A 19607-nucleotide genomic window follows, 5' to 3' on the forward strand; every position below is an offset into this window, starting at 1 on the left:
TCTCCTTTATGGCTAGTGGTGAACATGAAATGTAACTTTTTATGGCGTTCTTCATACCAATCACCCACAAACCACAGATTTGTAGAGTGTACAATTAATAAACTTCTTAAGAACTTTATCCCAGTCTGTGTCCTATGTTTGTTGGTCTTCATGACGCTGTTTGTTCATTAATATTCTGAATGTTTGAATGAATGTTTGTGGCTCAACTACTTTGGCTCTTTAATATCAGTAGGAAAGGTCTTCACACATTGTGTCCATTTTACAGAACCTAAATCTAAACGAATCCGACTTTTGTTTTGAAGGTCACCGAAGAACGTAGTTTTGAAATTGGTGTGGTAAATGCTCATTTCAGTGCTTTTTTTTTGGGTGTGTGGCCTTACTTGGATCAACTCTGTTTCAAAGTCTGCAGGAAGGACGTGTCCTTCACAAAACTGATAATTCTTTAAAGCTGTTCTGCGAAGGCGTCATCCTTTATTTTATTGGTTAAAAATAACAACAGAAGGAGCAGTTCTAGTGCATTTTTTGAACATGGACTTAACAGTTTGTGACGAGGTTTCAGGGAAAGGCAAAGTGCTTTTGCAGAACGCTACGTCTGACTCACTTTTAAGCGCTTCATACGTGGTGTCCTAAAGTCACCGATTTTCACGTCAACACTTTCCCAGTCAGTTTGTTTCCGTTTAATTTGAATTTAGAAATGTAGCGGATGTGCATCGGGGTCTTTTCCGACTGAATCCTCGTCTCTCAGGAGCATGGCTTGTTTACGCAGCATCTCCCTGCACCTGTCCACCCTCTCTAGCTGGGATTGTGGCAAAGGGTTCTTTAAAGACCGTAACCATTTCCCCATCAGGGATGTTCGCATCTTGTACGTCTCTCTTCGTGGTGGCAGCGGTCGGGGTTGTGGCCTGGAAAGATGAGAGAGGAGGTTTAAAATTGGCTCGGCGCTCCACCCAGGCACGAGAGCAAGGGGACTCCCTCCTCGTCTTCCTCCTCGTATTTGAGGATATGGTTAGGTGGCTTCGAGGTTCTGTCAGAAAGATGGAGCGAAGCTTTTTCTCTCTCCTTCTGTCGCCATTGCAAGATGGTGAGCCGAGCTTGGGTACATTTAGAACGCTTATTTTAGCAAAGCCGCGCAGCGCTGATAACCTTTTTCCTCCAACAATTGATATTCATAGCAACTCAAATATTTTTTTTATTTTTACCTGACTTTGCCATTGTTACTCTAAAGTTCAGTTTTATTAGTGTTCTGCGTGTGTTGTGTTATGACAGTGCCATGGTAACAAAGCAGCGTGGGTGGGTGAGGGTTGCACGTCCTTGTCTTTCTTTCTTTCTTTCTTTCTTTCTGTGACTTTTTCCTTCCTGTGTTGCAGGGTGCTGCGGTTTGCTAACAGTGTGGGTGGGAGCGCTGTATGCGCACACCTTACCAAATCCATCCAATTTTATGTTTATTCAAAAACTTGGGTAGTCTTTCATGATATATTTGACAAACTGATCAGGAGAGGCGTTGAGGTATATGTATTTTAAAAGCCCAAAGTGTAAATTGTAGTCTTTTTCCTGTTTCCTTGCCACAGTGGATGGGTTTCTGTCACTATGAGCAACAGGAGGCAGCATCAGAGACCTCTGTCATATGGTTATGAATAAAATATGGCTCAGTTAGAGCTAACTGGGTCATTTTTTTCCCCTCCTTTTTGAATCCTAAATAAGGGACGCCTCCCGTTACTCAGGCTGTGCCGTGGACAATAAGTCGACGCGGTAGGTGAGCGGAAAACGAGTCTTCTTTGGTTGGACATTGAGAGGAAAAAGATTATTTTGCAAAATGAGGAAATTTTGGACTTGGAAAAGAAATCCGTGCCTCTAAAGAGTAAAAAGCAAATTCAAAATTCTAATTTTATTATCCTTACTATGAATTCATATCATATAAATCACATATACTAGGCATACTCTGGCATAGATTTCCTTTATTCATACGACTTCTCAGGAATTTCTTCGTACGAGTCTGGGGGAATTTTTCTGCCATCATCCAAGAGCACACATTTTTATTTTGAAATCAGGATTTCATGTCTTTATTTCTCAAAGCTTTTAATACTTTTGCTTACATTTTTATTTTGAAAGCAGGACTTCATGTCTTCTCAAAACTTGAAATGATTGTATTCTAAACGGCTCCTCGCGCTCAGACTCTCTGCTCGCTTACGAAACATTCTCTGCTTCTGGAACAAAAATGCACCATCGCCTGGCAACCTCTCAGCCAATAGAATGAAAGCTTTTTACTGGGTGTGTTTGTTTCCTTCTAGCAGATGTGCCTGTGTGGCTACTATCAGTTATAGCAGCCTGTGCCACCCACTGAATGTAGAGTTGGTTGGGTGAACAAACTCCTGCCTAAGATCAGTAGCTGTTAGCGATCAGCAGCACACTGCTTGCGGTTTGTTTAGTGTTACACAGAGCAGAAAGCCGAGGCCCTTGTTTCTCCCTACATCCAGTATGTGACACAGATTGCTACAATTGATAGTAGCCACGCAGGCACACCCTCTAGAAGGAAACAAACGCACCCAGTACAACACTTTCATTCTATTGGCTGAGAGGTTGCCAGGCGACGGTACGTTTTTTTTGTTCCAGAAGCAAGCAGAGAATATTTCGTAAGCGAGCAGAGGGTCCAACTCGTCATCCAGGTCAAATAAACATGATTGATGTCGTTTTAATTTATTGTGTGATTAATCAATTTATTACTTATTGCGACAGGCCTACAAATTTGAATGCAAAACCTCTAGAATCAAATCTTCTATTCAAACTTGTCAGACAGGCTCTTCGTGAAGCCCAACCGTCTGTATCCAGTGTACAGGGAAAAGATTTTAATAAAGCAATTTTCTTTATCTAATAAGATACAATATATTTCAGCAGTATTACCCAGTGTTTCCATCAGTATTGATCGGGGTTTATGAGAAGAGAGAGGAGTAACTGATACATATGTGGCCTGTGAGGAGAGGCTCCGGCCTAATGCTTTACATCCCGCCTGAAGTCACACAGCCTGCTGCCGGTTATACCCTCTCCGCCCGTGTCATTTGAGCTGATAGGCTTGGCTCAGCTGCTTCCTTTCTCTGCTAAGCAGGGATAAATAGAGCAGAGTAGCCGAAAGGCTCTAATTCAATAAAAGCTCCTCGCATGTCTTCCCCAGCCCTAGTCAAAGCAAGAATAGCCAGAGAGAAGTAAATAAAAGAGAGCTCTTCTCTTTTATGAGCCTTTTGCAGCTGGAACTTTGACACGAAGCACAGATTTGAGTTACAGTACCCACAAATGGCTTCAGCTGATTAATTGGGAGGTGAAATAGTTCCAGAGAAATGAAATCTTGCACTGAAAACGACATATGTTCAGCTTCTAACAGCAGGAATTTTATTATGATATAGTCTGTTTATTTAAGACTGACTTGGAGCTATGTAAGGTTTCCATTTCTGCAAAGGTCATCCAGCAGCTTATCTCGTTCTTCTGTCCTTATTTATCAGCATTTTGTATATCCTCTCTCATCTGTATATCTGATGAGAACAGATCTACAGCTCTCATCACATTCGTACTTAGTTTTTAAGCTACTCACATTTCACTTGAACACAAGAGTTGCTCAAAACTATAAAACAGAGGGGGGGAAAAGAAACATTTTCCCCACAAATCCAAATCTAAAAATGTCGTTCTTGCCTTTCTGAAGCAGACTATAGATTAGGTTATGAATATCTCTACTGGCACCGTTCCGTTTACTTGGCTGTAAACCTAAGTTGAAAGGCGGTTTATTAAGAGAGTTAGTCAGAGAAGCAGCTGTGGAAACGCTGGATGAGCTTTTGATGACTTGCTAGAAGAGAACATGTTTGACACACAGCAGACATGTTGGAGATGGCTGTTCTGGTCCGATGCAAATGAAACCAAACGCTTGGCTTATATTCAACATGGCATGTGTGGCCAAAAACAACAAAAATTTTGTATATCACCATAAACATGCATGGTGATAAACGTTATGCACCAGGCTTTTCTTTAGCAGGGTCAGTGTTCAGAATAACAGGAATGTATTCTAATACAAAACGAATGTGAATTTTGGGAAATGATTTATCTAGGTCTTGTACTTTAAGAGGACATTCACACCAGTCTTGTTTATTCCACTTTAATCAATCAAGTTTATTTATATAGCACTTTTCAGCAGGATGGCAGTTCAAAGTGCTTGACACTATTAAAACACAAAAATAAAGCCTTTATTTTGTTGTTTATTTTGTACGTTCAAGTTAAATTTAACCTGAACTAACGTGTGAGTCTAGCAGCAGTAGTAGTAGAAATGGCAAAAGCAAAAAATAAGTTCTACTATACAATACAATTTGACAAAGTTTCATTATGTTTACATTTCGTAATGAAGGATGTTGCGCTCAAGTCTTCTTCAGAGGTTTTCATGTTGTTTCCTTCAGTGGTTCTTTGTGCAGTGCCACCACAGGCGAGGAGGTGAACTTGTTTTTCAAAGAATTTGGATTGCTTGACACAGTGATGTGCACCAGCGGGAACAACTGTTGCAATTTTGGTCGCCTCTCGAACCGAGTCTACCAGATTATCAGGTGTGAAAACACCCTAGAATGTTACACTTATTGTGTTCGTCTGTCACATAAACATGAACATGAAACTCTGAACATCCTCTTAATGAGAGGATGAACAACAACAACAAAAAAGTCTTCAGTTAGAGGCTTCTTGAGATGCACTGTAATACTGACTGCTACAGGAGCTCCTTTCAGCCCACACCATCTCCAACAACTCTGAAGAAACTTGGATAATACAAGTTACAAGAGTTAATGTTCCTCTAGGATTACTAAAGAATGTTTGAAGTGAATTGAATTGAATTTATGTCATTTAGATATCAAAGTTATTACTCCTAAGTGATTATGTACTGGCTGGAAAGAAAAGTCTGTGTTTTTTTTTTTGTTTTTTTTAATTATTACCATCTGCAAGGAATGCCAAGTTTGCATTTGTAGATGGAATCACTTCTTCTTATTCCTTCCCACAAATAGTTGCAACTGTTTTCTAATGCTTCCTATACTCTCTAACTCCCCCTCCCCACCTCCTTCCCTCAGAGACCACATGGGAGAGGCCGTCCAGCGTCCCCGGGACCCCCAAGAGCTCCATCCGACACAAGAACTCTCTGCCAGCAGGTGCTTTAACTGCTCTCTCTTCTACTCCGTTTCTTTCTCTTCAACTTCCTCAAGTGTCAGTGCCCTGGGGCTGGGAATTCTCCTAAGATTCCACGGTGGCACAAAGCCTGGGCTCATGCTCACCACACACAGACACTTCCTGTGACTAACTTTATCTGCAGCCGCGAACTGAGGAACTGAGGAGTCCTCTGTCTCCCGCTTTGGCCCTGCTCCTAAAGGCGAGCGGGCAGAAAGAGGCAGGAAGGTTCTCTGGATGTTTCCACATACGGAAACAAACTTCATTCACTCACTCATCTCCCTTGTTAGGAAGAAAAAGCCAGAACGTCACAGTCTGAACGACAAAGTTTGGAAGATGTACTTTCTAGACAAACGCTTAGAGAAGGACAGTGTGACGAGTGGAAGATTGAATTTGACCGCACGAGGAAATAGGACAATAAATCAATAACACATATTGATAGAGATGGGATCGATAACAAAAGATCTGATAGAATATTTGATCACTCCGATCCAGAACTGCACAGCATTCTGGGGGATGTAGGCAGAAATGACTTCACAAATGTACATGCTGTTTTAGCACACTTTTAGCTCAGTTTATTTGCTTCTGGAAATGTAGCTAATATTCTTACACATGTGGGTTTTTTTGGCTAAGGCTATGTTAGCTAACTGCATTAGCTAGCTAGACAGCTACATTGCTGTAGCTTGTAAATGTTTTGCTTGTCCATAATTGCGTATATAGCAGGTTTTTGTGGTTTCAGTTTAACTCGGCATGCAAGCATCACAAACAATTGCAGGTCAGAATTCTGACTGTGGGAGTTTCACAGTCTTTATCATCAACATGACACCTTGATAACTAAAACTTACCCACTCGTCTTCAGTGTGGAAAACCTGGGAACTCTTCTTCTCACCTTTCTGTCTCATTTATTCGTGCAGTGAATGGATTCCACTCAGGCGGTAGCCCCATGCATTACGGTGACCATTCACACAACAGCCTGGTTAGGAAGAGCAGCACAGAGCCCCAGGTAAAGCTTCATCACTTTTGTTACTTTGTGTTTGGCATTTCTTTGTTTGTTTTTTTGTTTTTGGTTTTTTTCAATTCAGTAAGGCTCAAGACAGATTTGAATCATTGTAAACTACTTCCTGGAAATCTGTTTCATCATAGCAATTGAAACCCACTATGTCCAGCAATCTTTTCTGTAAGTCCACTCACATTAAATCTTTGATTTTCTTTTTGGTCAGGATTAAACCACCTCTCTCTTTCCCCTCATTAAACAAATAAGCTGATGGCTGTAGGAGTTGATTAAACCCTCCTACAGTATCTTTTCCCTTGATCATAATTAGCCTAGTAGTCATGGAGATATTACACACCATCCTCCCACCACTTACAGTCAATGTCTCCATACTCTTCTTACTTTATAGTCATACATTCAATTACAGGGTGCAGATCTAAAAAGATCTCTCCAGTGAATCCTGGGTCTGCCTCTCGAGGACATGTTTAAGTTTCTTAGTAACTCATCTAGAAAGCATCCTGACCCAAAGCGACTCCTGTAATATTTGGAAAAGCTTCAACGTCACTCCACAAAGCCCATGCTTATAGCTGATTGTTGCAAATTAGACCTGCTGGTAGCTTTGCGATGTTAGGCTCTCACTCAATACTACCAAAACTGACTTAACCTCCTCCACATGAGGCAGTAACCTAATCCAGAAGCAGAGGCAGTACTCAACCTTTTTCTAACTTCAAACTACGCCTTTAGATTTGTAGATGCTAATCCTCAACCAGTGCCTCATTTTTTAAAAAATTTTTCCCCCACGGAGAATCCATTGATGGTTACAAATAAAAGTGCTTAGTCAGGAAGGCCAGAAGGACCTTATCATTTTTAAAAAGCAAAGATCCAAAGTCTGAGACCTTTTGCTCAGTGTCTTTCCCTGGAAATTCTGTTCATTAACATCATCAACAGAATTGGACCAAAAAAACCTGGTGGCAGTCTAAGATTTTGTTTGAACAAGTCTGGCTTATTTTGGCCAATGTAAACCAAATGTTACTCCCAAAATATCCTGCCAGACTCTACAAAAGACATGCTCTCGAGTCCTTTCCAAGTTAGCAAACCAGGCATCCTTAAAGGTCCTTGTAACCTGCAATGATCCATAGACAAAAACTCAACCGGTTCTCCTGAAGTTAAAGATTCAGCTATCACGGGACTCCTTGCAGAAAGCCCAGCACCTCCAGAGTTGTTAAGGTGCTTCATGGATCCCCAGGGTCTTTCACCATGGGGTTTTCTAATGAAGTCACCGACTCGGCACCAGTGATTGGTCAGTCCATCTCAAGTTTCTCAATATCTTTTGCCAACCTGAAAGCTGTATCAGTTGGTTTGAGAAGAACCTCAAAGTCCGCCTTTTATTGCTTCAATGTCCATAATTGATTTCAGCAGCACCCATTTACCACGGTACACCCTGTTGTAAATGGGTTTATGTCAGACAGCTTTTTGTGGTGTTACAGACTAGGTGTTGAAATACGCCCTTATAAAAATACATCCCTGTTGCATTTGAACTCACACCTAGATACTTTATTTCAGTTCTCTACTGAAGAGATTGAAATCACACACAAATATTCACACTCCCGCACAAAAGAGAGAGAGAGAGCAATCATTCTTTGCTTTGCTCTGCAGAGTTTTCTCCACACACACGAACAGAATGCACTAGTCGGACTCATTCGGCCAACGCATAGAAAACAACTTGGATCACATTGCGTGTTTGTTTGGAGTGGCAGAGTGTTGGTGTCGCGCAGTCATGTCTGACGCAGAGGACCGGAGCTTTGACGGAGTGTTCCTCTTCTCTTTGCAGAGCCCGGGATCAACATCACCAACCAGGAAACAGAACAAGGAGACAACGGTTACAGTGAGTTTGGGTGGTTGGAAGAAATGGCTAACTGAGCAGCTCCTGAAAAGCAGCTCTACACCTTTATTCCTTTTGTACCAAACTTTACACTTGGCACAATGGACTCAATAATTTTTTTTCTGGAAACTGCCAAACCCAAACTCAGTTATTGGTTTGTCAGACAAAGTGGGATAGTTAATCATCCAGCCAAACATGTCTCCTCTGCTCTAGAGTCCAGTGGCAGCATTGCATCGAACATTTTGGCGATGTAAGACTTTGACGCAGCTACTTGGTCATGATAACCGATGCGATTAAGCTGCTCGTGAATTGTTTGTCAGCTAATTTCAAAGCCATATGAAGTTGAAAGTCTGTAGCTATTGACTGCAGAAAGTTGATAATATTTGCAAACAGTGAATCTCAGCATCCTCCATGATGTTCCACCTTGCTATTATATCTCTAAAGTATTTAGCAGCAAGGAAATTTTACAACTGGACTCGCTCTACAGGTGGCATCCTATCACAGTACCATGCTGGAGTTCACTGATCTCCTGAGAACGACCCATGAAATGGTTGGAGAAGTATTTGGCATGGCTAGGTGCTTGATTTATTACATACGTGGCAATGAAAGGGATTGGATTACCCAAATTAAATCATTTGAAAAGGTGACCTAATAGTTTGGACAAAATGGTGTAAACGTGTTTTCACACCTTACATTCCAGTCGAGCCGGTTTGATTGTAGTGGAAAAGTGCAACACTTGTTACATTTTCAACTGGTGCAGTTCACTTTCACACTGCATTGTCTCAAACGAATCAAACCCTTTGAAAAACGTGTTCCCCACATCGCCTGTGATGACAATGCACCAAGAACTACTGAAGGAAGCAACACAAAAACCACCGAAGAAGACATGAGTGCAACTTCCATCTCCATAAAATATAAACAAAAATGGAGGAGTGTAAGATTTTAGCATTTGTAGATTTTTTTCTGTTTCTCAATGGGATGAGTCTGATATGAACCCAGGACCCAGAATGCCCTATAGTTCACTTCCTGCTTTCGGAGCAATCTCCAGTCCACTTGGCTTTCACGTATGCATTCGAACCACACCAGACTTCACGTCAACTGAACCGAGACCTAGGCTTTTAGGCGGACCAGGTTTCGCTTTTTTGATCAACATCAGATTTCGATTGCATATTCAAACAAACCAGACTTCCTCGGCAAACAAACTAGAGTTTGATTAAAGCGGACTAAACAAGGCTGGTGTGAATGCCCCTTGAGTTTAAACATTCATGCCTACCGTTGCCTTGTAAAGTCTTGCTTCATGGTGGCACATTTGCTTTGTTTAAGCAACAGTTTATTGTTTTAACAGAACATTTTGAGCACATCACTTTTTTTTTTTTCACACTTGAGCTGTCGGCCTTCCGACTCTGTTTAGAACCTCTAAACACCAACATGTGGTATGCTGAAACGGCCCAGCTGTGTGAATCTCACAGTCATCGCACGACCCCTGGCAGCAGTTAGTTCGCACATACCGCTCAACAGCTGACAACGTTTTAGTCCGTTCGAAATGTCTGATTCCCCCTGCCAAATTCTGTCTGGGCATGTGGGCTGATAAAAATGACTAACATTACCAAATTAGTTTGGGATTTCAGCAACAAGGTTCATTTAGCTACTTCAAAGGAACTCTCTGGGAGTTCTGTTCGGAGTGATGGGAGTCACTCTGGTGCCATGACGCGTACATTTTCATTTTGATCTCCTGTGTTGGCAAAATAGCACAGACGCACCAGCTTCTGTAACGTACACACAGCAGCCCTGGCTGAAGCCATGCTTCACCCACGTCTAGTTTGTTTTTCACATGTAGGTGCAAAGAAAGCTCTTTCCAGCAAGATCAAAAGGATGAAAGTCTCACTGTATTGTATTTTCATGAGCCATAAAACACCTTAAGCCACTTCTGTTTGTGCTAATTGCAAATGCACAACGAAAAAAAGTTGCCTCACAGCTGTAGATCCACGCACAGCTGGTTCAGCGAAGCGTCTGGTGAGAAACTGGTGGTAGCTTTCTGAAACTTTCCCACGTGGACAACTGAAACATGCAGGCCTAAGACGGAGGGGACGGGCATTTTAAACAAGCATGCAGTTGGAAAATCACTGCCAATTATTCTGTTAATAACCAAGGCCCCACTCTAGCAACACGTGACTGTGGAAAATGACTGACAATCACACTTTTCACAGTCGATGCTTATTTGGCAGTTTAACCATGAAGTGGAAACTACAGTTCCTCACATCAGCTTTAGAACATGTTCATTGTAAGACTTTAAATTGTAAATGCATCTGAGAGGCGCATGCAGCATCTCACAAAGTGCTAACAATAGCAGCAGCTTTGTGATTTTGGCCGTTTCTTATTGTTGTTTACAAGACAAAACTCAAGCGAAGATTGAGTCTGCTGTAATTATAAAAATGTTACTGCTATTTCTGCAAGATGCTGGTATTTTGTTGGGCATAGTCTCCACTTAGTTTGTGTATCAGTAAGTGGAGTCAGTGTGTGGAATAATTTGAATATTGAACTTAGGTGAAGTCCAAACATAAAACTGTTCAAATGACCATATAGATATATGATTATTGCTGGATTTAACATATAATATTGTTAGACAATTATTGTTTGTGTTTTTCGTATTGATGCTAGTTTTGTTCCTTGGTGAAATTGATAGAAATAATAATTGTTCATCCACTGTAGCTAAACTTTAGATACTCTGCTGATAGGTTTTATTATTATAAGTATGTAGGTAAGATTACATAGGTGGATAAGGAGCGAAAATTTTGAAAGTTTTCTTCTTCAACCCAATATGAACACGTAAAACAAAAGTTTTGACATCATGGTTTATGCTGTACTTTCTTAGCTCAAATTAAAAAACAAAAACAAAGTCAGACAGTAGAAACAGATTTTGCTTCTTGAGTTGTTTTGGTAAGTTTTTCTTAAAGGAAAACACCACTATGAAGCAAATTATGTTACAATTTGAACCAATTTGGTGAATTACTGCCACCTAGTGGCAGTGTTGGCTTTGTGTTTTGACTAAGTGTTTAAAAAAAAGAATTTTTCAAACCGAGATTCATAAATTAGTTACATTTTAAACCAGAAGTTTACATACACCAAATAAATTGTCTTGGCACTGGGACACCCCACGGCTTTCGGATTTGGAAAAATAAACCAAAAGAAAAATAATATTTAAGATTATGCAGTATTTTTTATTTTCTGTCAAAGGTGCATTTAAGTTTGTAGTTTAATTGTCACAATGGAAATGGGTGCTAGATGTTAGAAATTTGGGGATAGTTTGTATCCATGACTCTCACTCTTTACTCTCCTGATCTCCTTCGTTTATCAAGGAATGTGTCAAACAAATGTAGCCTCTGATTGGAGACCTTTACAAAAGGAAGCGGGGGTTTTGTTTAAAGCCCTTTTAACACTCTAACCCTGTACCTTTCCCTCTGAGAAATTACAACATATTCCAAAGTAAACTTGGAAAAGAGGCCTTTTACTCCTTTTCTTTCTATGGCAGTTTTTATTTTGCTTCTGGAAAAGTCATCAGCAGACTTCTGCTTACCAGCTTCCTCTGCAAAGAGAGGCTGTGCCAACGGGCTGCCACTGACGTTTTGTTGAAACAAAGCTGTGCATCTTTCCTGCAGGCTGAGAAAGACAGAAGATGTAATTATGAAGATGCATTTTCTTTATTTTCTGGGGGATATTTTGTTGGACGCCTCCAACGCAAAAAGATGTAAAGAAAAAAAAACAACTTCAGCAATATTTTGGGTACCCTTGCAGCTCACTGAAACTCACTTCTCCTCTGTGGCTTTATTAAAAGCAGCTATTTATGCTTCTTGCATGTGATAGAGCAAGTAATTGCCACCGCATTTTGATCAGACGTATAGCGCTGGTGACTCTGGGGAAGAAAACCGACAAAATGCTGTTAACGTTTGCAGGATAATTTAAAAAGCAATATTAGGTAATCCAGGATGTTGGTTGATAAATTCAGTGTGTTGTCAGAACACCACTGCGACACGAACCGAAAGTACCTTCCCTAAGATTAGTAAGAACGGGAAACAGAAGTGAGCTGTGTCGTATTTAAATCCTTCTCTGTGTTTTGGTGTGTGCTGGTTGCAGAGCGAGAGTCCAAACTATATTAAGATGCATGTATGTATGTAAACACATTCATCTCAATCAGTCGGAATATCTTCAAAACGTTGCTTTCTTTCTGAAATTAAACTTTTAAAAAAAAGTGAAGTTAAAATGTTATATAGATTAATAACATTTAAAGTCGTATTTTCCAAGCATTCATTTCTGTTAGTGTTTAGAATTTGGGTTCACAGCTCATAAAAACTCAAAATTCAGTTTCCCACATTAAAAAGGAAATGTTTTTATAAAATTATAGACTGCTGAGTTTTGACTGTAATCCTGGGAAAACTGCTGACTTGACAGTTCCCCGGCAGACAGACAAGTTTAAAGAAACTGGCTTTTCGCAGAGTGCTGCATACAGGCATGTTCATGTAAAGTTTATTGAGAGAGTAAATAAGCAAACTTTATCTACATGTCAGAGTTCATTGGTCAAAAACCAACAAAGTGTTGTATAATAAAACAAATGTGTGGGAAAAGTAGTGGTGGAAAAATTTGACCTGCTTGAGGAGAGCGCCTCTGCTAACGAGCTCTATGGAGATGCAGATTTCATTTTCCAATAGTTTCTCTAATGACCATCGTGTCACTCTTCTTAATAGGTCCCACACTCCGATACAGATCCATCACCAACCCCTCTCTGTCTTCATCCCACAGATCAACTGTGTGACGTTTCCGTCTGCAATCTTTACGGCCGAACAGCAGCTGCTGAAGCCCGACGAGTGGAGCTACTGTGACTACTTCTGGGTAGGTTTTCCTCAATGTTCTGCACATTTCATTTCTGCACTTCAGTTCTCATAGCATTCTGAACAAAACGGGGACGGTTACAGCTCTCCACTGTTCTACTTTGCTGTTCTTCCTTCAAACATGCCATAAGATGTGCACGTGATCCACTGTCATGTTATTTGGGACACAAGCTCTTTATCACACGCTCTCACTGTGTGGATGCAGAGTTGCGTCACTTCTAGACGTACGTTGATGCTCTACAGAAGAGAATATTGGCTGTCTTTTGGAAAGAATGTAAGGAATTAGTACAGTGTTTGAAACATTCAGAGATCTTTTTTTTTGTAAAGAATTACTGCATACCTGTTAATAAAGCTATATAAATAGGTTACATTCATTGATTTGTTTCTTTATGTAGCTCTTTACACATTTACAACGTTGGTGACCAAACTGTGTCACAAAATCCAAATGAAAAATAGCAGAAGAAACAAAACAGAACAAACAAGGTAGGCGAAATCAGACGTGTCATCACATTTTCATGCAATAAAAACCTGAATAATAAAAAAATAATAATAATCTTGACTTAAGACGGACAAGTTCGGTTATAGATCGAAGGTCAGATTTCACAGTTGAGGTGCGGCCAGGGAAAAATGTTGGTTGTCTGTGGAACTGCAAGTAAATGTTGAGTAGAAAATCTCAATAACACAGATAATAACTCAATAACTCACTTAAAACCTACGATTAGTCAACATGGAGAAAATAGAAGCAGGTGTGTTGTGTTTTTGTTTTGGGAGTGGAGGTTAGTGGCGAGCTGCTACGTGCTACGTATGTTGGGTACAGCAGTCAATTCTGGAGCGGATGACAGCATGAACGGCCGTCTCAGGGTCACTAGGGTTTAAAAAAGGCTTGACCTTAGTCTGAAGGCGCAGATGGCAAAAGAGAAAAAAACACTAATTCAAGCATCTATTGGAAACGAACAGAGAAAAATGAATTGTAGCGTTAGCATTAGCCTTTAGCACCAGGAGTGTCTGGTGAAGGAGTAGCCTGATGAAAACCTATAGATAAGCTCAAAATTATAATTTTAAGTCATTTTAATTATTTAAAATTATTTTTATCCAACCAAGGAGTTCGTCTCAATTTGGAAATTACACGAGGTTGGAGCAACTCCGTGTCATCACCTTAATCTTTTTCTTGCCTCCCAGATTATCCATCAGATTCGAGTTCCAACAAAATGCTCCTACTACTTCCAATTGAAATTGGAAGACCACTTTAAAGTTGAATCCTTTTGGACTCGGCTGCATGAGGTTTTGCAGAGACGTGTTTTAAAAAGCCATCATCAAATCACAGCTGAACCTCTACAGTGAATAGAGAGGCTTCACGGCCAAACACGATGTTTTCCACTTCCATTTGTTTCCACCTCTGGATTATTTCTCTCAACATATTTTTTCATTTTGAAATAGAGAAAATATTATGGAGCGAAGTTGGAAGATGGAGGTACTCTACTAGGGGGAACGAGTTGTGATGGAGGAGAAATTATAGACTCTTGTCTCTGCTGACGACAAAGTCCTTCCTGAGGGGGGGAATCTCCAAGCTAGCTTCCTTACGAGTCGGTGAGAACAAAAAAACTTAAGCAAAAATACCACCGGATCTTTTCATCTTTCGACGCGAGTCCACTCTGCAGACAGAGAGTCAGCGCCGGGCTGTTCCGTGATGCAGAACACGGCACAGCGGGATGACACGGTACCAAGTAACGGGCTGGAACGCAGCGAGCCAGCGGGCCTCTGCTGCTCCGTTTGGACATCTTCCACCCCTGCAGTGTAATCTCTAGCAGGTGCACGCTGTGCTTGCAGCTCTCTGACACTCTGCAGTCACTTCCAGAGGGGGGGGATATTCTTCTCGAATCTTTTGGAAAAAGATTTCTATGTAAATTGAAAATGTTTTTGAGAATTAGTAGAATTTATTTTTGTGTCAGAAGATGCACCATCATAGTCCTCGGTTTGATTGGGGACCAAAATTGCAAAATTTGTGACGTTTTCATTTTGATCTCACGTTACACTACGTCAAACAAGCCAAAGCTTTTGGAAAAGTTTTTTCCCCTCCTCACCTGTGGTGGTGCTGCACCAAGAACCACTGAATGAAACAATATGAAAATCTCTGAAGAAGACATGAGCGCAACTTCCTTCTTCACAAAATGTAAAAAAAAAAAATAGTGGTGTCAGGTTTTTGCAGTTGAAGAATTTTGTTTTTGGTTTAAAAAAAAAAAAGAAAAGACACAAGCCATTTCTCCCACTATCGCAAGGCACAGGCATTTGTTTTTGTTGTATTTACCCACAATGCCCTTGAATATAACACACTTCCTGCTTCTGGTCCGATTGCCATTCATATGGTGATTCAACCCACACTAGAGTTCACTTCAGCTCATAGTTTGATTCACACCTTCCTAAATGAACCAGATTTTCTTGCCAAATAAACTAGAGTTCACTTAAAGCGCAGTAAGAAGGACTGGTGTGAATGATGCACCCTTAAATGCCCACCTGTGCAAACTTGTATAGACGAAGGCTGCCGTTTACCCTCTTCCTTCACCTGGGATGTACCCACATATCATCACTGACTGTAAAAATGTGCAAGAAGTTCCCTCCATGTGTTTTATTGTGCTGGAACCGGATCCTCTCTTTAACCGATGACGCGGTCAAAGTTTTCCTCGACACATTCACCTTTGTTCCACTGATCCACAGTCCTCCTTTCCTTCTGGTGGTTCTACTTTAGCTTTTCTAGACGTTAATCCCATTTCTATCAAATGATTTTCTCACACATTTTCACCACATTTTCTGCATTTTGTTTCCAAAACACAGGAGTTTAAATTGTCTGTTCTGACAGAAGCGAGGATGTTTCCCTTTTGCAGCCTTAATTTTATGCTTATTTTTCAATCCGGGTGACTTGTACCGATAAATCGGCCCTGGTTTTCGTAAATTTCTGAGATTGGTGGTCAGTACTTACACATAAAATCTGTACATGTGCGGTTAGCAATAGTCACCCCCACCGCCACCCTTCCACTTTTGCCAATTTAGCAACTTTGCCACTACATTTTGCAACTTTTTCATACAAAAAAAAATAAAAATCAGCATTGGTCAAAATCAGAATTGGCAGAAAACGTCAGTCTGTGCATCTGTACTGGAAACAACATCTGTCCACACTCTGTGTAGAAGAACAGGCGGAAATGTCAATCTGTTGAGGTGCAAAACCGGTGGAAACGAACCTCGGCTGCATTTTAATGTAGTTCTGATCTCATTGGTTCTTTTTGGTTCGTGCACTTGCTGTGTTTATCTCCCAGGCTGACAGGAAGGATCCCCAGGGCAACGGTTGCATCACTGGATTCGAGGTTCTGTTGCAGAAACAACTCAAGGGTAAACAGATGCAGAAAGAGATGGCCGAGTTCATACGAGAAAGGTATCGGCTTTTCTGATCTTCCTTCGCCGTTCAGCACTGTTGTTGTTGTTTTTTGTTTTGTTTTTGTTTTTGTTTTTTTGGTCACGTTACCATGAAAACCAAGGAGCTGTCATTAAACAAAACCATTTCCTCCTGTTTTGCCTTTTCTCTTTCTTCTTCTTCTTCTTCTTCTTCTTCTTCTGCTCATTCATGCACATCACTCCATTTATTGCACAACAGAGGAAACGCAGATGGAAACCAAGTTTCACAAAAGCTGTGTTGTAATCGAGTTCTCCCCGTCCCTCTCAGGATAAAGATAGAAGAAGAGTACGCCAAGAATCTCTCGAAGCTCTCGCAGATCCCTCTAGCAAGCCAGGAAGAAGGGTGAGTGACAGTGAAAAGAAAAAAAAAAGTCTAAATCTCTACACCCACCTATCGGTCTCAGAGGAGGCTGTCACACACATGGCTGCATAAATGAATATTTTCTAAAGAAACACATGTCGGTACTGTAGAAATGGTACGGCTGCCTGGCCTGCTTAGTTTGTTGCTTTAAGCATGCGCAGATTTTGAAGTCCACACTTCTAGGGTCCATATTTTACAGTAATATTTTCATATTTTACTATGTTGAAAGAAAGGAATAGTCAGAATAGGTCGGAATATTTTCCTGAAATATTTATAAATCAGGGAACGATATTCAAGCGGGTCACAGAAAGATAAATTTTGTTTTGCTGTAAGTGAAATTCATATTTTCACTTACAGCTCTTCATATAAGCATGTGCTGCCAAAATACAAAATCTTATGAAGTATCTTTTGTCCAATTTTTAGGTCTTAGTACACTTTGAAATAAGATAAAAACTAACTTAGAAGTAACTTTTAAGCTTGTTTGAAGTCAAGAACTCCTTAATATTGAGGGAAAAGTTCTGGTTCTGGTTCTGGTGCCAGTAGAACAAGATATTATAAGATAAAGATACTTAGTAATATTTTGTGATTTTGCAGTGTGGGCTGCTTACCCAGACCAGTAACACTTTATTTGAAGGGGACGCTGTCATCAACATAACATAACACCTGTTGTGAACATGAATGATTGTGACTGTTGTCGTGAAGTGTCCTTCAGTAAATAATAACATTTTTAATGCAAAGTTGCCTTAAAAGTTGCACTGAAAGGCGATTTTTCTTTGGCATCGTCTGGTAGATAATGACACTTTAATGCAAAGCTGGAACTTTTAATTGACTTTTAATGCAACTTTTAAATCAACTTTGCATTAAAAGTGTTCTTATCTACCGAATGACACCTCATGACAAGTCATAAATATTCATAAAGACTCCTTTGTGTTCATAAGAGGGGTTGTGTCGTGTATGTGACAGTGTCGTGTCATGTCAGTCTTATTCACACCCCTTCAAAGTAAGTGTTACTAAACTACCTACCTGTGTCAAGATTACAATCATATGTTTAGCATCTAAAGTTAAATTAATGAGTAAGCATTTTTTCCACACCACTGTATAAAAAAACCCCAACAACATTTAAGAGGTGAACCGATGTTTCACCTCAGCTTCAAGTAGTTTTGCTTGGTGTAAATTTGCAGTAAAGTTAAATTAGTCAGACATTTAGGCTGCTTCATGGCAAATAACCGACCAGTGAAGTCGTCCCGTTGTGAGTCGGGGTCCGGAGGACATTTTGGTGCCGCTACGGTGCAGAACTGCAACTTGTGACGGCTGTTAGAGCTGAGCAGAGGAGAGAAGGAAGGAGGGAGTGAGGAAGGAGGAGTGATGCGGTGGCGATGGGGGCCTCCTTGAGGCTCCTGCAGACTGTAAGAAAGTTTTCAGTCGCTCTTCTTCTGACAGTAGAGGCGTGGAGGGTTCATGCTGAGATCAGCTCTTTGTCTGGTCTGCTGAAGGAGCAATGAAAATGGAAAAAAGTAACAGGAAGCCGAGCGAGACACGACTCGCAGAAGATGAGAAGCTGTGGACTCTCACCGTGACACTTGCTATTTAGCTCGTCTTATTAAGACATTCCAGAAGGAAACGGTGACTCTGCATAGCAACATGACATCTTGTTTTTTTTTTTGTGTGTGTGCATGTGTGCGTGTGTGTGTGCGTGCGTGTGTGTGCGTGGGGGTGTGTTTTGTGGATGCACAAGTGAAAAACCAGCCTCTGATAATTGAACAACTCATAAAAGTCATTTTTGGTGTTTCATGGTTAGAGTTCTAGGGCAGCAGAGAAAATTTATAATTCAGACACTTTGGCTGCTTAATCAAAAATTATAACAAAAACGATGTGTTCAGTGTTGGGTGCAGGTTTTGGTAGGATATTATATTTCAAGTGATATTCTGGAAAAATCTGCTTGATATTAATATTTTTTCCCTCCTGTTGAAGTTAAAGAGTCAGAAAATGGTGATCAATATTGCCACATTCAGCAATATATTCCTGTTATGAACATAGGCCAACCATGCAGGTGTTCTTTCATGTTTTTACTAATGCATATTTACGCACTTACTTTTTCTTTGGGATGATACTTGTTGTAAAGTGGCACTACATCAATAAATGTAGTATTTTTATGGCTATTTTCCACTTATAATTTCTTATTTCTCTATATTAATTGTGGAATGTTTAATATTTTTATTAAACATTTCTGTTGAGTGTCTAATCCGCAATTTTCCCAGATTACTCTTTGATCAAATCAAAGGCTACTCTGTCTGAACTCTTACGAGAAATTACAGCCGTATAGTACATCACTTATTTAGTAAAGTGATGCTAATTTGATGCCAGTAAGGCAGTTGTCTTTTAGTTCATGTTTTTATTTCTTAGAGACAAATTATTTAAATTCATGATAAAGGAACATATACCCAGCGAAATACATGACGTGAATATTTTTCGCTTGCTGACTAGTGTTCCTGACAGCTAGCTGGCTAGCTAGCTTGCTAACTGCTAGTGGGTGAATTAATTTTACAGATGTTTTGTTGTTTTTCTTCGTACCTCTGAATTTATAGATTTAATTTTAAATTCTTAGCGTGGTGTCTTTGGAAAGGAAGGGAATTGGAGGTGATTTCTTAATTTAGCAATGTTTAATTAGGCGAACCCTCCCCTGCAGGGTTTAGCGAACATGCATGTAAGCTAGCTCCGTCACATTAACACGGTGACAGAGAGTGGGTCGGAGCCGTCCTTAACAGAATCCAGATTATGCCAGCCTGCTCGGTCTGCCCACACCCACAAAAGTCCAGCACAATACTTTCATTATGCTTCGCCTCAGGCTGGCTCTGTTGTTGGACGGGA

At 40.4% G+C, this 19607-nt stretch overlaps 1 protein-coding gene across 6 annotated transcripts in view; it reads left to right on the forward strand.

Moving 5' to 3' along the window:
- Positions 1 to 19607, forward strand: part of gas7b (growth arrest-specific 7b) — a 66706-nt gene that overhangs the window by 33757 nt on the left and 13342 nt on the right. For all 6 annotated transcript variants that reach the window (XM_044102485.1, XM_044102491.1, XM_044102486.1 and 3 more), the window contains 6 exons: positions 5085 to 5162; positions 6093 to 6181; positions 8001 to 8054; positions 12846 to 12935; positions 16243 to 16358; positions 16647 to 16721. In XM_044102485.1, coding sequence (XP_043958420.1) covers positions 5085 to 5162; positions 6093 to 6181; positions 8001 to 8054; positions 12846 to 12935; positions 16243 to 16358; positions 16647 to 16721 — 502 coding nt within the window. The remainder of the gene's footprint in view (positions 1 to 5084; positions 5163 to 6092; positions 6182 to 8000; positions 8055 to 12845; positions 12936 to 16242; positions 16359 to 16646; positions 16722 to 19607) is intronic.

The sequence above is a fragment of the Gambusia affinis genome, linkage group LG20 (genome assembly GCF_019740435.1).
Source record: "Gambusia affinis linkage group LG20, SWU_Gaff_1.0, whole genome shotgun sequence".
Classification (NCBI taxonomy): domain Eukaryota; kingdom Metazoa; phylum Chordata; class Actinopteri; order Cyprinodontiformes; family Poeciliidae; genus Gambusia; species Gambusia affinis.